The sequence below is a fragment of the Eulemur rufifrons genome, chromosome 8 (assembly GCF_041146395.1).
Source record: "Eulemur rufifrons isolate Redbay chromosome 8, OSU_ERuf_1, whole genome shotgun sequence".
Classification (NCBI taxonomy): Eukaryota; Metazoa; Chordata; class Mammalia; order Primates; family Lemuridae; genus Eulemur; species Eulemur rufifrons.
In genome coordinates, this window is record NC_090990.1 from 34423923 (window position 1) to 34438285 (window position 14363).

The following is a 14363-nucleotide window of genomic DNA, read 5'->3' on the forward strand; positions in this document are numbered from 1 at the left end:
ATAACATGAAGTATATGGCAGTGGGTCCAAGCAGGAACCCATAGAAAGAGAGCTTGGTTTCCCTCTGGGATGGAAGCAGGGTGACAGAAAAGGCTTTAGGGATAAGACAGCCTTGAGCTGGGCTGAGATAGGATGGAAGGGTTCCTAGGCGGATGGAACTGCATGAACAAAGGTACAGCGGGAGAGTGTGGGGCGGGGGCAGGAAATGGCAAACTGCCTAATGCCAGGCTAGAGCATAGGGTGGAGCCACAGCTGCTTTCACTGTAATGATCTGATTTCTAACCAGCCCTGAGAAACCCTCCCAGGAGTTAATGGCTCCCAGTCTCCCCTATACCCACCTGACCCCTTGGGTGGCTTGGGATGAGCTCCCAGGAGACAGAAGACCTCTGTCTTTCTTGCTTACTATTATACTTCCCCTCCCTGCTTGGCGGTATGTTCAGCTCCTTCGAATCAGCCTCCCTTGCATCAGCTCAGGTGTTCCCTGAGCAGCTCCCCCACCTCCTCTCTCCCTGCTTTCAGTATCTCATCCTTCAAGGACAGGGGAGTCCTGCTTGCTCCAGGGAAGCCTTCCCAACCACTCCGGCCCACACGGGCCTCCTCTGATCCCCGCAAATGGCTGAAGTACCCGTTTGATTTCATGCATCAGCACCCTTCTCAGTAAAGGTACTTTGCCACGTGCTATACTGGATGCTATTTTCACAACAAGAAATCCACTACAGGCTGGGCGCAGTGGCTCACGCCTGTAATCCTAGCACTCTGGGAGGCCGAGGCGGGTGGATCGCTCGAGGTCAGGAGTTCGAGACCAGCCTGAGCAAGAGCGAGACCTCGTCTCTACTAAAAATAGAGAGAAATTATCTGGCCAACTAAAAATATATATATTAAAAAAAAAAAATAGCCGGGCATGGTGGCACATGCCTGTAGTCCCAGCTACTCAGGAGGCTGAGGCAGAAGGATTGCTTGAGCCCAGGAGTTTGAGGTTGCTGTGAGCTAGGCTGACGCCATGGCACTCACTCTAGCCTGGGCAACAAAGCGAGACTCTGTCTCAAAAAAAAAAAAAAAAAAAAAAAAAGAAATCCACTACAGCCAGTTCAAACACAAAAAGAGGAAGTGATTACAAGGCAACTGGGAGTCTAAATGAACCTAACGCAGAAAAGGACTTGACCCAGGCTCCAAAGCTCTTAGGAGCCCAGGGAGTGGGGTATCTCCCTGCCTCTGCGTTCTTTTCCTTTTCTGCCAATCAGATCACATGAGGAAAACAGGAAAATTCTCAAGAGAGAAGGTGATTGGCCCATCAGAACCAGCTGAGCCAGCTGTCCAACTCTAGCCCAATCAGCTCTGGGCAGGGGGGCAGGCTCACATAGTGCACACGTGGCCACTTCTCTGGGAGTCATCTCTCATAGTCCTGTGGACTGGTGGGTGGGCTGCTCTGAGAGAAGGGAAATTGTCAGGAGCAGACAAGATATGCCAAAGATGTCTATTATATATCTGTAATATAATGTGACTAAATGTTCATATGACTTCCAGTTCCAGACTACCCTGCTGACCTACTCTGTGACTTCAGGCAAGTCACTATCCTCCTGGGGCTGCAGTTTCTTCATTTGTACACAGAAGAAGGTGGGTCTAAGTGGAGTTGGGCCCCACAACTCTCTGGGACCTTGGGCCAACTCCTTACCCTCTCTGAACTTTAGTTTTCTCATCTATAACATAGGAGTAATGATACCCACCTCACAGTTATTGTAAGACAATTGGGCATGAAAATATCTAACACAGGTTGCATACAGAGTTGTTCAAGAAATGCTGGTGACTCTCGTGGATCTAAATCGGGGGTGGCTGCCGAGCTCACGGTGATTTCCACCAAGGGTTGTAGCAATGATGCCCACATGTGTTTGGGGGAATTGCTCCTTCTCTAGTTGGGAGCTGCCATCCTCCACAGTGATTTGTCAAGGGGTGAGCATGGGTCCCAAATTGTACCACTCAGAATCCTTCTCTGGGGCTTTTTTCCCAACTGTATCTCTTTTATCCCTGTTCACAGAACGGTAAGGAGGGGAGTATGGAGCTGCCAACGCCAGGTCCCCAACCTCATGGAGAAAGTGGTCTGTGAAAGTGAAGCTGACATGAAGGGGAATTTTGAGTACTTGGTTCCAGACATCCCTAAGTCCAGTTTCATCCTTGCCCTGATTTATGAGCCAACACATTTCCCTATCTCATTTTTCTTAGGTTAGAGTTGGTATTCTGACATTTGCTACCAATGATTCCCGATAATACCTTCTCTTTCCCTCTCTAAGCCTCAGTTTCCTCAGCTGTAAGATGATAGGCTGTAACAGAGGGGGGCACAGGAGCTGAGGAGAAGTCAGAGGAGGAGACTTACCCCTGCTTGGAAGGCTTCCCGGAGGAGGCGACCAGCACTGAGTTGTTCAGATGGGGTAGTGCAGAGGGAAGAAGAGGGGTATTCCAAGCAGAGCCTACCTTTGTAAGGGCCCAGATGAGAATGAGAAAGCAGCAGCCTGGGGCGGGAGGAGAGGAGACACAAGAGATGAGGCTGTAGATGCGTCTGCACTCTTTTTGACCTTATTTATATTTTTCACCCATGAAACTTCTGGGGGAAAAGAAAAAAACCAACAACAGAAAACCCTCCATTTTTTAAGCTCAGAAAATCCCCTGGGTGCCGTCTTTGAGCGGAGATGAAAAGAAGTGACCCTTGACCACAGAAAGCACTGGAGCAAGTGATCCTTTCCCCGATTAGGTTACTCCACTGGTCCTTGCTCCCATCAGGGAAGCCACACTCACAGTCACATTCAGTGGCTAGTCCTGGAGCTGTCTGACTCATCTAAAAATAAGAAGGCAGGCCAGCCAAATGCCAACCAGACTGCAGAAAAGCAGCCCAGGAGGAGCGTAGACATCCCCCTGCTCCTTGTAGGAAACATACCCGTTGCATTCTGAGCAAAGGTGGCTCACGATGCACCCTGCAGAAAATATGCAGTTATTGCCCCCAAACATGCCAAAGTCTTACTAATGACTGCACGCCTGCCCCAAAGGCACAAGCTGTTCCAGATGCTGCTTCCTGCCTCCAGACAGCACTTCCTTCTTCCCACCCAATGTTCTGGACTCTTTCCTGGGTTCTAGTATTTTGGGAGATCTATGATCTGATGGGAGTCCCGGGGTGAGTGATTGCACTCTCTGGGCCTCACAGGGGCACTTTAGGGGATCCTTGCCTTAACAGACTGTTGTAGAGACCACGCCTACTGGCCTGGTGGGGTGGTGAGAGAAGCACCAGGCAAGGAGTCGGGGCTCTAGGCGTCCTGGGGTGAGGAGGTGGGTTCTGAATATGGCTGTTCTCAGTTTCTGCATCTATCAGATGGTAATGAGTCTGTAGGGAAGCCGTCACTTGCACACTCGAAGCTCTAAACACGCTCGGGGATTGCTACTTCTGAACATGCCCTGGAGTTGGAACCATCTTCTAGCTGGGTGACTAAGGCAGCTCCCTCCACTGAAATGAAACTCCATTCTCTCATCTATAAATTCAGCAGTTTTTGAAATTAACACTTTTTTTATGTTTAAAGAATTCATGCACACTTATTTTTTTGAGAATTTAATCAAACCGTTTTTGAATAGGTTATACATTCACATAATTCCAAATTCAAAAGCAAGTAGTACAGAGCTAAAGTCTCCCTCACCCCTGTTTCATGACCACGCAGTTCTCTTCTCCTGAGGCAACCATTGTTATTGGTTTCTGGTATATTAAATATGTATAAATTTTAAAAACTTTGTGTTGAGATATATATATGTATATATATAGCAAAGTGCCTATGTCATAAGAGCACAACTCAGTGAATAATGTTCATAGTTTTATTTCCTAAAAAGAATAAAGAAAGAAAAATCACCCCAAATCCATCACCTAGAGATAAAACTGTTAATATTTTATGTACACACACACACATTGGAACCATGCTGTATAACTTTTATATTCTGTTTTTAATATTTAGCATTGTATCATGAACATTTCTTTGTGTCATTAAAAATTCCTCAAAAATAGTTCTAATGTTTGCCCGGTGTTCCAAGGAATGGATCCAACCACACTGTAGGATATTAGGTTCAATTTTTCCTCTTTTATAAACATCACAGTGGTGACCATCCTTGGACAGGCATCATTGAGTACATCCCTCAAGATCAATTCCTAAATTATAAATGTTTGACGTGATGGATATGGTAATTATCCTGATTTAATCATTATACATTTTATACATGTAGCAAAATATCACTCTGTACCCCATAAATTTGTACAATTATTATGTGTCAATTAAAAATAAAGAAATAATGTAAGAAAAAAAAAAAAGATGACTTCCTAGAAGGGGAATTACCGAATCAAATCGCATCTCCTTTAGAACTCAGGATAAAACAGGGCAGGTCAGGCCCGACTCACTGAGCTGCTGAAAGGATTAGGGAAGGTATGTAAGGGTCCAGCCTAGTGCTGGGCACAGACATGGAGCTCTGTGAGTGAGCCTAAGGCGTCCCCGTGGCCCTACCCTCCAGGCCTTCCCCTGCTGGGGCTTCCCGGCTGCGCCAGATGGGAAGTCTCAGTCTCGTCTGCTTTCTGGAGACTTGCCAAGTGGGTGGGCTGGTGGATGTTTAACAGCTGGATCTTTGACTGGTGGGGGGCACCCTGATTGGTAGCATTTGCCAATTTCTGTGGTATAAATACTCCCACTTTGGCCGATTTCAAATTACCAACGTGAGGTCACCACAAGCAGTATTGGGAGGAGACGCACGCGGTCTCACGAGCGAGCTGGAGCTGTCTCCTGCATACCAGTTCTCGTCTTTCTACCTATGGAGCCTCCCTCTTCTCCCTCTTCTTAACCCGTCCCATTCATCCCCCACCCCAGTGCTCCTCCAAGGTGACAGAGACTTAACATTTTGTGGGAGGCGAATATTGCAAAAGATTGAGAACATCCTCTCCTAATTCTCTAGAGAAGAACCTGAGGCTCGTGATGGTCCAGACGCTTGTCCCAGGTCACCTGGCTGGATGATATCTCACAGGGTATCATTACCTGTTCCCTACTTGGGACACTTCTCAGACGGGAGCCAGTACTTCCTACTGTGGAATTACAGTCTTTCCCAGCCACTCCTCTTCTTCCTCCTCCTCCTCTTCAGTGACCCCCATCCTGGATGCACAAGAGGATGAGTCCCAGGCCCTGAGGCTGAGAGCCAAGTGGGGAAGACAGACATGCGTGAGCAGCTTGCAGGGTTATTACACAACAGCAAGCTCGTATCACTTTCTGATTCAAGTCCTTCAGTGGCTTCTTTTAACAGTTACGGTAAAGTCTGTTCCATGTCTCTCCCTGCATGGCCGCCACCCTCCCCTGAGAGTAGGACCTTGGTTTTCATGTTTGGCTCCCTGGTGCCCAGCATAGGGTCTGCCACAAATGTGTCCCTGAATAAATACCGCTGCATAGATGCAGAGAGGAAGGAGCTGGGGGTGGGGAGTGGGGCCGTCAGAGCCCTAAGCTCATTTTTGGCTTTGCACTGACTTCCTTTGGGACTTTAGGCAAGTCTCTCTCCTTTCTGAACCTCAATGTCCAAAACTGTGAAAAAGGCATATTGGACTCTAGCAGTAATTTAAGAATGGGGATTAAAGAAAACCACCTCCCAGCTACCGCACATGATAATAGTTGTACTTTTAATATCCATCGATGGATTAAAAACCATGACAAAAATAAAAATGACTGTAAAGCTTTTAAATGTGGTTGTATTTATCAGTCACAGCAGCATCGACATCCATTTGAAAAACATTCATTCTTGTGTGTGTGAGACACATTGTGCACGCAGTTTACAGACAGCAGTGGGGCCCACATGGTTTCCAGATGCCTTTAGCGAAGGTCCCATGGGTCGGGAATCACTGGCCTGGATAATCTCAGTCTTCCAGGCACGAGGGACTCGCGTGTCTCACATGGGCCAGCGGGGTGTGCGACTTGCCTCGGATCACACAGCACACGAGTGTTCTCCAGCCTGAGTTCCCCTGGCTCAGCCAGCCTTGCTGACAGCACCACTCCCCTTCGGCTTCCCTGGAAAGGAGAGGCAGGGAGGCCTGAGAGCACCGAGATCGCCTAGGGTGCGGGGGCGAGGTAGATGTCAGAACGCTGACAGCCCGAAATGACACAGAACATACTTCAGATGCCTTGTGTGTGGTTTAGGAGCGGCTGGAATTACACCCTCAGGGCTGAGCCACCATTGTCTGAGCCTGAGCTGAGCGTGGACCCTGCTGAGGCAAGGGCCGTGTGGGGAGGGTCCCAGGGCCACAGAGCCTGGCAGAAAGGCAGCGAGGGCAGGAGGAAGATTCCTGGCTAGAAACCAGGCACAAGGACCTTTTGCCTTTCCAGACACGTGTGGGCATTTGTTCATTCTCTCATTCATTCAGCAAGGCAGTCAGTCAGGCACTCAACAAATGCTGGCTGAGCTGTGCAGCTCCGCAGCCCGTCACAGGGCCCGAGGATGAACTGTTCCCGTTCTGCTGCGGGGGGCAGACATGGGGCATGTGGTCCAGTCTCTCTGGGTATGGTCAAGCCAGAGGTGTCAGCAGGAGAAGGAGCAGGGAAGGAGAAATTGGGAAGCATTTTCTAGAAGATAAAATGGTTATCTTCAGTGAATGGTTCTCAAGGGATAGGCAGAAATGCCCCAGGCAGGTCAGGGAAGAGAAGGTCTTCCTGGCAGAGGGTCAGTGGGAGAAGTAATTAGTTCCCTCTCTACTTCTGGAAGGGAAGACACTCAGAGTTTTTTTTTTTTTTTTTTTGTTGTTGTTGTTGTTGTTGTTGTTGTTTTCTGTGACAATGTAGAGATGAAGTTTTTCAGAGGAAAAGACGGGACTTGTTGCTAACAAAGGTCTTAGGAGATCAAGAGGCTGGTTGTAAAAATAAATGAGACTCTGTTTGTACCTTAAGCTGGTCAGTCGGGTTGTCCTGATTTTGATGAGCAAAGGCTCCAAGTGGGAGGGGACTTGGCGCTTGGGCTGAAAGTCGCTGCATTTGGCCCAGTGTAGAATGTGTGTGCCACAGGGAGACTGCTTTGAAGTGGGGCAGCGGGGGTCCATAGTCAGTTGTGTGGCACCTGCCAGCCGTGCTAATGATTTAGTGACCCCTGAGAGAGACGGGGAGCCACTGGAGGTGTTTAAGTTGGGGCCCAGGATGAGATACTGCTCCAGCTGCTGAATAGAGAAGGAATCGGAGGTGGAGGCAGCGACAGCAGCCAGGAGGATGCTGCAGTCAGCAGCGGAAGAATGAACACTGTCCTGCACAAGGACTGAGGCAGAGGAACAAGAGAAGTGAATGGATTAGACAGAAACTTCTGGGAACTAATAGGTCTTAGTGACTGGAGGTGATTGGAGCAGGAGAGAAAGGAGTAGAGGATGATGGCTGGTGTCTGGACTGTGTGACAAGGTCGATGTTTAAGCCAGCATCTGAGATGCCGGCTGGGGGTTCTCCCTCCGTCCTAGTCTGGAGTGAATGGGAATGAAGTACCGACGCCCCCAAAGCCCCAGCCTTGTTTCACACCTCAGCACATGGTCAGCCTTCCATCTGGTCTCTTAGCCTCTAACCTCTTCACTCTCTAGCCCATCCCCTGGCAGACTGAGCGATCTAAATGAGAGATCTGATCATGTCAATCCCCTGCTGGAAAATTTTCAAAGGCTCCCTGTTGTCTCTAGCAAGACACTAGCTCCTAAGCCTGGCACATGAAGTCACCTACAGTCTGACCCCATGTACCTTCTCAGTCCCTGGGTGCTCTACACTGGCCACAGTGAATAATAACAGTAACAATAAGAACAAAAACAATAGCTAACAGTTACACAGCACGGATATGTGCCACACAGTGTTCTAAGAACTTTACCCACATGAGCTCATGTAACTCTTAGAAAACACTGAAAGTCATCCATTTCCAAAGATAACCATATATGCTCTTGCTACCAGACCTTTGCACCCACAGTTTTCTCAATCTGGTCTCCAGCCATCGACCTTCCACCCATCAGATACATATTTATCGATCATCAACTTGTGCCAGGCACTATACTAACCCGGGATCCAAAGATGAACAAGACAGGGCACATGCCCTCTATGCATTCACAATCTAGGGAGGGAGACAGACACAGGAAGGAACAATGATAGAACAATAAGGTAAGTGCAGTGACAGAGATGTAATGGGTGCACAGAGAATGAACCCCTGATCCAGCCTGGGGCCTTCCTCTCTTGGCCATCTGGAGCTTTACCCCTTCTGGGATACCTTCTCCACTTTGTCAGGCTGATCGAGGTCCCCCTTCTGTGCCCCTGTGGACCCTACTCTGTCTGCATCGTACACTGACCACCCTATACAGGGAGTGTCTGCTTGGCAGCTTCCTCCTGAGCACAGTAGAGGCAGAGAACAGTCTGACTTACCATCGAGATCTAGCACCCAGGGCAGCCTGGACACAGATCCTTAGAATCTGCTGAATGAAAGAGTTTCGGGAATGAAGAACCACAAAGTGGGGCCTCTGCCTCCTGGCTACTCCTGATGCTCTCACCAGAGTCAGGCCTGCACCTGCTCCCAAGCCCTCTGGAGTCAGGCCATGCGGGCTATGCCAGAGCTGTGGGGCTTTCACCCCTAGTTCAGGAGCAGCCTGGTCAGAAAAGGCCTTGCCCGAGTGGGGTCCCAGGATGCCCCCAGCCAGGCTGGAACTGCCTGCATAAGGCCCCTAAGGAATAAGCAGTATCCCAGGCAGCTCTGGCTTTGGGGGTGAGATAAACTAAGCCCCACAGCAGCCCTCAGGACCCCTGGGTGGCAAGGGATGGTGTTGGGGGTGTCTCAGGGATTTCCTTTGGTTCCTGGGCCCCTTCTGTAGCCTCTGGGCTATGGGATTCATGGATGCTATGATGGAGGGCTTTAGGAGTAAATGACTCTGGGATGGCCTCAAACTACAGGTGTTTGAGGAACATTCCAAGAAGTCTTAAGGGGCCTCTCACGTTGGCCCCTTGGACCCTATTGAGTTAACACAGCTGTTTCTCCTCAGGGCTCTGGAGGGGCAATCTGGCCCTCCCCAGCTTTCCTCCTCAGCCCTCTCTCCTAGGCAGAGTAGTGGGGAAGCTCTGCTCTCCCCCCGGCCCCCGCATCACCCCATTCCTTGTCTCGAAGTCTGTCCTGGCTAGTGGTGTCTCTGCAGAGCTGGGGCTGGGGGCAGGGAGTCTTGGGGGCTAGTGCTAACAGCTTTGGACAAGGGTGGGAATTTCCACTCCTATCTAGAGAGCCATCAACGATCTGTGCCCTGACCTGGGCCTTTGGCCTCCAAAGGGCAGTGAGAAGGCCGGCCCCAGGGCCAATCCCTGGCCATTAATCCCTCCTGCCAGCCCAAATATCCACCCAGTATGGTGAGACAAAGGACTGCCCAGCACAGCCACTGTGTTCCTCCCGCCCCAGGGGCTCCACTCAGACGCTGGGCCGCCTGGAATCCAGGCCCATGAGAAAGGGGCCGCCTTCACTGGCCATCTTATGCCCGGATGCTCAGCCGCATCACGTCCGGCCCAGGGCCTGTGAAAAGAGGGCCCAGCCACGCTGAAAACACGGATTAGCCCTTGGGCCGCCCCCTGACACCAGCCTGCTCTGCTCCGGCTCCGGGAAGCAGGCCCAATGGAGGGGGCCAGACAGGCACAAAGAACTCGAAAAGTCTGGGTTCTCACCCCTTTGGCCCAGCTCTCTGCCCCCACCCTTCCCAGGATTAGCATAGCCAACCGCACATTCGACATCATTTATTGAACATATACTATGTCCCAGGTAGTACACATGGACCAGAAAACTGAAAGTATAAGAAAACTGCAGTTGGCCATGGGAGGTAATAAAAGCTACTCTCCCTGCCACCCCGTTCCTTGGCCGTGTGAGACACAGGTGTGGTGGGGGCTAAGGGAAGGTAGGAGAAGCAGTGGCTGAGACCTCATCAGCTCTGGTTCTGTGCCAGAGTCTAGCTGCAGGATTATGCTGCACCTGGTTAAAAATACGCAGGCTCTGAAATCATTTCTCTGGCCCTGCCTGTCTCCTTCCTCTCTTGGTTTAACACTGAAAATGACAATTGTATAGTAGTGGGGGAAAAAATCACCTCTTAATAAGTGCCCCTGTGGGCCGGCACTTTCATATTATGAGATTCATTTGCATCTCATAGTAATCCTAAAGGGGACACTACTGCTTCCATTTGGCAGGTGAGGAAACTGGGGCTCAAATGATAGCTTGCTCCAGTCACTCTGTTCCCGGAGCTAGATTCCCTGCTGCTGTAGTGGCTTGTCTTGCCTCCTTCTTTGGTGAGCTGGCAGTTGTGAGTGCACTGTCTGTGTTGGGCATGGCCTGTGCTTGGGCAGGAGAATGCAGGGTGCCGAGAGTGCAGAGCGTACTGACGACCTGTCTGCATATAAACAGGGCTGATTTTTCATTGTTATGGGGCAAAGGATTGTTTCTGAATCTCAAAGAGTCACCTTCTCCTTTCTCTCTGCTTCTGTAGAACCCCCTGCCCACTTCTCTCCTCACTTATAACTGTCCACCTCTCCACCAGATTGTGTGTCTTTCCATCTCTGTCTTGTCCTAAGTATCTAGTAAAGGGGGCCTGGCACGGAAGTGCTTGATGAACGATGCAGGCTGAACCGAGACCAGGAGAACTGAAGGAGAGACAGATTTGGTATCCACGTGGAACTGACAGGACTTAGAGACTGCCTGGGTGTGGTGAGTGAATGGGGAAGGAGGAGACCAAGATGATAATGTCCACACTTCTGATCTGGGTGGTGGTGGGAGGAGGAGGGGTCCATTTGCTGAGATATGGAATGCTGGGTGGGGAGGTGGCTGGGGTTGGAGGGTGAAATGCATTTCATTTAGGACATCTGGGTTTGAGAAATCTATGTAGTGATTCCCCATGGGCACCTGGATATACTGACCAGGAGGTCAGGAGAGAGGCTAGGAATCAACGTTGGCAGCTCAAGTTGTGGGAACTGGAAGAACTCAAGAAAATTATTCCTAAAGTCTCAGCTCAGCTTAAAAAGATGGCATTCTTGGAAGAGCGGACTGCCAGTGCTTTGAACTCCAGGTTTAATAGTAAGCCGATCTGCCACTTACTATTAGTTCTGTGAAGTTAGGCAAGCCACTTAGCCACTCAGAGCCTTAGTTTCCTCATTTGCGAAACAGGTATAACAGTACCCACTTTACAGGGGTGCTCAAACTTCAGTGAAATAATGTATATAAAGTGTTTATCAAATACCCAATGCTCAGTAATGATGGCTGTGATGTTATCAGCTGAGATTGGGGCTGAGAGAGGTGCCCTTGAGCTCCAGGCTTTGATTTTGGATTTTGAACTGGATTTAGAGTTTGGATTTTATAGGCCTGCTGTAGCTAGCTGTGGTCATCTGTACCTGGGAGCACTCTGTATCAGGGCCAGGGACGGGGTGGGGCAAGTGAGGCATCTTGGGTGCCACACTGAAGGAGGCCCTGGCTTTCCACTGCTGACCTTGCACTTGCACATCTCTGAGAGCAAGTGTCCCTTAAGTTCAGCACCTTAGGCATCTCACTTAGCTCACTGTACTCCCAGCCCTGCTCCCTATCCAAGTCCCTTGATCTTGCTTGTTCCAAGGACAAGGCACTTTAAAACAAGCCTCCATCATCCTTCAGTTCCCTCCAAGCCACAAGCCAGGGCTGGGTCTCTCCTGTCACTTCAGGGAAGAAGTTTCCTGAAATAGACTCAGGGTCACATCCCTCTGGATGGCGGCTGTGGGTGGTGTTTCCCAGACTGAATATTTAATAAAAACTACGAAGACCCCCCAGCCCCAGTGGAATGTGAGTGTGGTGTTTCTGGGTCAGAAAAACGGCTCTTTCAGACCTCCATTCTGAGGAAGCCAATGTTTTGTGCATCTTCTCTGTGTGTGCTGTGTGTGTGTGTGTGTGTGTGTGTGTGGCAGGGGGTGGGTGAAGAAGAGCAGTTTTCTAGAGCAGGAGGGGTTGTGGAGAGGAGGCAGCCAGAAGGGCAGCTCCAAGCTGCAGATTTTCTGGGGGGTCTTGATTTTAAGCAGTTGGACCACTTTTCACCGTTTTGTTTTTTCAGAGAATTCTCACCAGTCCTGGAGGGAGGGTGGGATGGGGTATGGGGGAGGTTGCAGAGGGAGGAGATGGTGACCCTGATCTGGAATGGCCAGACATCCTCCCCTGAGACAAAGTTGGCCTGGCTCTGCTCCCCCCACCCCATTACCTCAGGACACTCTTGCCTGTTCCAGCTGGGGATGGATGCACCAGCAGGATGGAGAGGACCCCACTACTGGGAGGAGCACAGTGGGGAGGGGGCCGGGAGATCACGCTGAATGGGTGGATTTGTAGTTGGGATTGACTTAGAGGAGAGGGGGTTGAGGGAGGGGTGGAAAGGGAAGGGGGCTGATCAAATACAGTGGGATGGGGCTGGAGCTGGGGCCAGGGCCAGACCCAATGGAGATGGGGGAAGGGATGAGGCTGGCTCTGGGAAAAACTGACCCAGAGGGATGGAGGGAGGGGTGAAATGTGTGTGCATAGGGGTGTACTGTGAGAACGGTAAGGGGGCTGGGAAAGGAAATTAGAGGGGAGGCACTGACCAGCAGGGAAAGTCCGAGCCCGTTCCCCTGCTGGAGGTGGGGGTGCTGTGTCCATATAAGGCGGGTCATTGGCCCCTGCTCTCCCTAGCCGCGCGGGCAGGGGCTGCGGGCATCCCAATGACTGGGCGCGGCGACATGGATCCGCCGGCCACTTTCTCGGGCTTCCCGGCCCTGCCCTCGGTCGCGCCGTCGGGGCCACCGCCGTCGCCACTCGCCGGAGCCGAGCCGGGGCGGGAGCCCGAGGAGGCGGCGGCGGGCCGCGGGGAGGCGGACTCCACACCCGCGCCGGGCACAGGGCGGCGGCGGCGGCGACCCCTGCAGCGCGGGAAGCCGCCCTACTCGTACATCGCGCTCATCGCCATGGCGCTGGCGCACGCCCCGGGCCGCCGCCTCACGCTGGCAGCCATCTACCGCTTCATCACCGAGCGCTTCGCCTTCTACCGCGACAGCCCGCGCAAATGGCAGAACAGCATCCGCCACAACCTCACGCTCAACGACTGCTTTGTCAAGGTGCCCCGCGAGCCGGGGAACCCGGGCAAGGGCAACTACTGGACGCTCGACCCCGCGGCCGCCGACATGTTCGACAACGGCAGCTTCCTGCGGCGCCGCAAGCGCTTCAAGCGCGCCGAGCTGCCGGCACACCCGGCCGCGCCGCCGGGGCCCGCGCTCCCCTTCCCCTACGCGCCCTACGCGCCCGCGCCCGGCCCCGCGCTGCTCGCGCCGCCGCCCCCGGCCGCCCCCGGCCCCACGCCGCCCGCGCGCCTCTTCAGCGTCGACAGCCTGGTGAGCCTGCAGCCCGAGCTGGCGGGGCTGGGCGCCCCCGAGCCGCCCTGCTGCGCCGCGCCCGACGCCGCCGCCGCCTTCCCGCCCTGCGGGGCCGCCGCCTCCCCGCCGCTGTACTCGCAGGCCCCGGACCGCCTGGGGCTGCCCGCGACGCGCCCGGGCCCCGGCCCGCTGCCCGCCGAGCCCCTCTTGGCCCTGGGCGGGGGGCCGGCAGCCGCGCTCGGCCCGCTCAGCCCCGGGGAGGCCTACCTGAGGCAGCCGGGCTTCGCGCCGGGGCTGGAGCGCTACCTGTGAGCGCCCCGTCTCCGCCCGCATCCCGGCTTGGAGCGCACTTCCGGGCCTCCCGTCTTTGCCTCTTGGACTCAGCACACCTTGTAGATCCTTCTCTGTCTCCCGTCCCTGAGGAGACCCCACCGTCTCGCCACCGAACTGAAGCGTTCCCTTTGATCTGTGAGCCCCTCATTTCTTCTCCCTCCATTTGTGAGCCCTTGTGAGCACCCCACAGCGCTGGCTACGGGTCCCCTGCCCCGGAGCTGGACCCTCACCAGTGATTCTCCCCACTCCTGGTGAGTTACAAGCCTTTGGAAGCCAGACAGACCTTCGATCTCAAGCCGCCTCCTCCTCTGACTCTATCTACTTCGTCAACCTCCTTTCATGTTTTTCCAACACACTAGAGGTCAGACTCCTGGGTTCACTACTCACTGTCTTCCCTTCATTTCCCCACAAGTTTGCCCCCCACTATCCCCACTTACCTGTCTTTTCTCGGTTTCTTACTGGGAGAGAGCTTCCTTTCCACATAGACACACCTGACTGCCCTGTTCCGGACAGTTCTTGGAAATTTCTGAGACAAGTAGCACCAGGGTTCCTAACTGAAGGGGGAGTTAGTGAGCCTTTATGTTTGCCCTACCCCCTGGACAACTTGGGACTTATTGGATTATTATCATTTTTTAATTAAAGCTGTTTTAATTAAAAAGAAAG

General features: G+C 52.4%; 1 protein-coding gene across 1 annotated transcript; it reads left to right on the forward strand.

Moving 5' to 3' along the window:
* The first annotated feature begins 12719 nt into the window (after window positions 1-12719).
* On the forward strand, window positions 12720-13679 carry FOXE3 (forkhead box E3). The gene has a single exon (XM_069477897.1). It carries the CDS (start codon window positions 12720-12722, stop codon window positions 13677-13679), a length of 960 nt encoding a protein of 319 aa, XP_069333998.1.
* The last annotated feature ends 684 nt before the right edge of the window (window positions 13680-14363 follow it).

Coding starts and splice junctions, on each gene's coding strand:
- FOXE3 (XM_069477897.1), top strand. CDS start 12,720: ATGACTGGGCGCGGCGACATGGATCCGCCGGCCACTTTCTCGGGCTTC.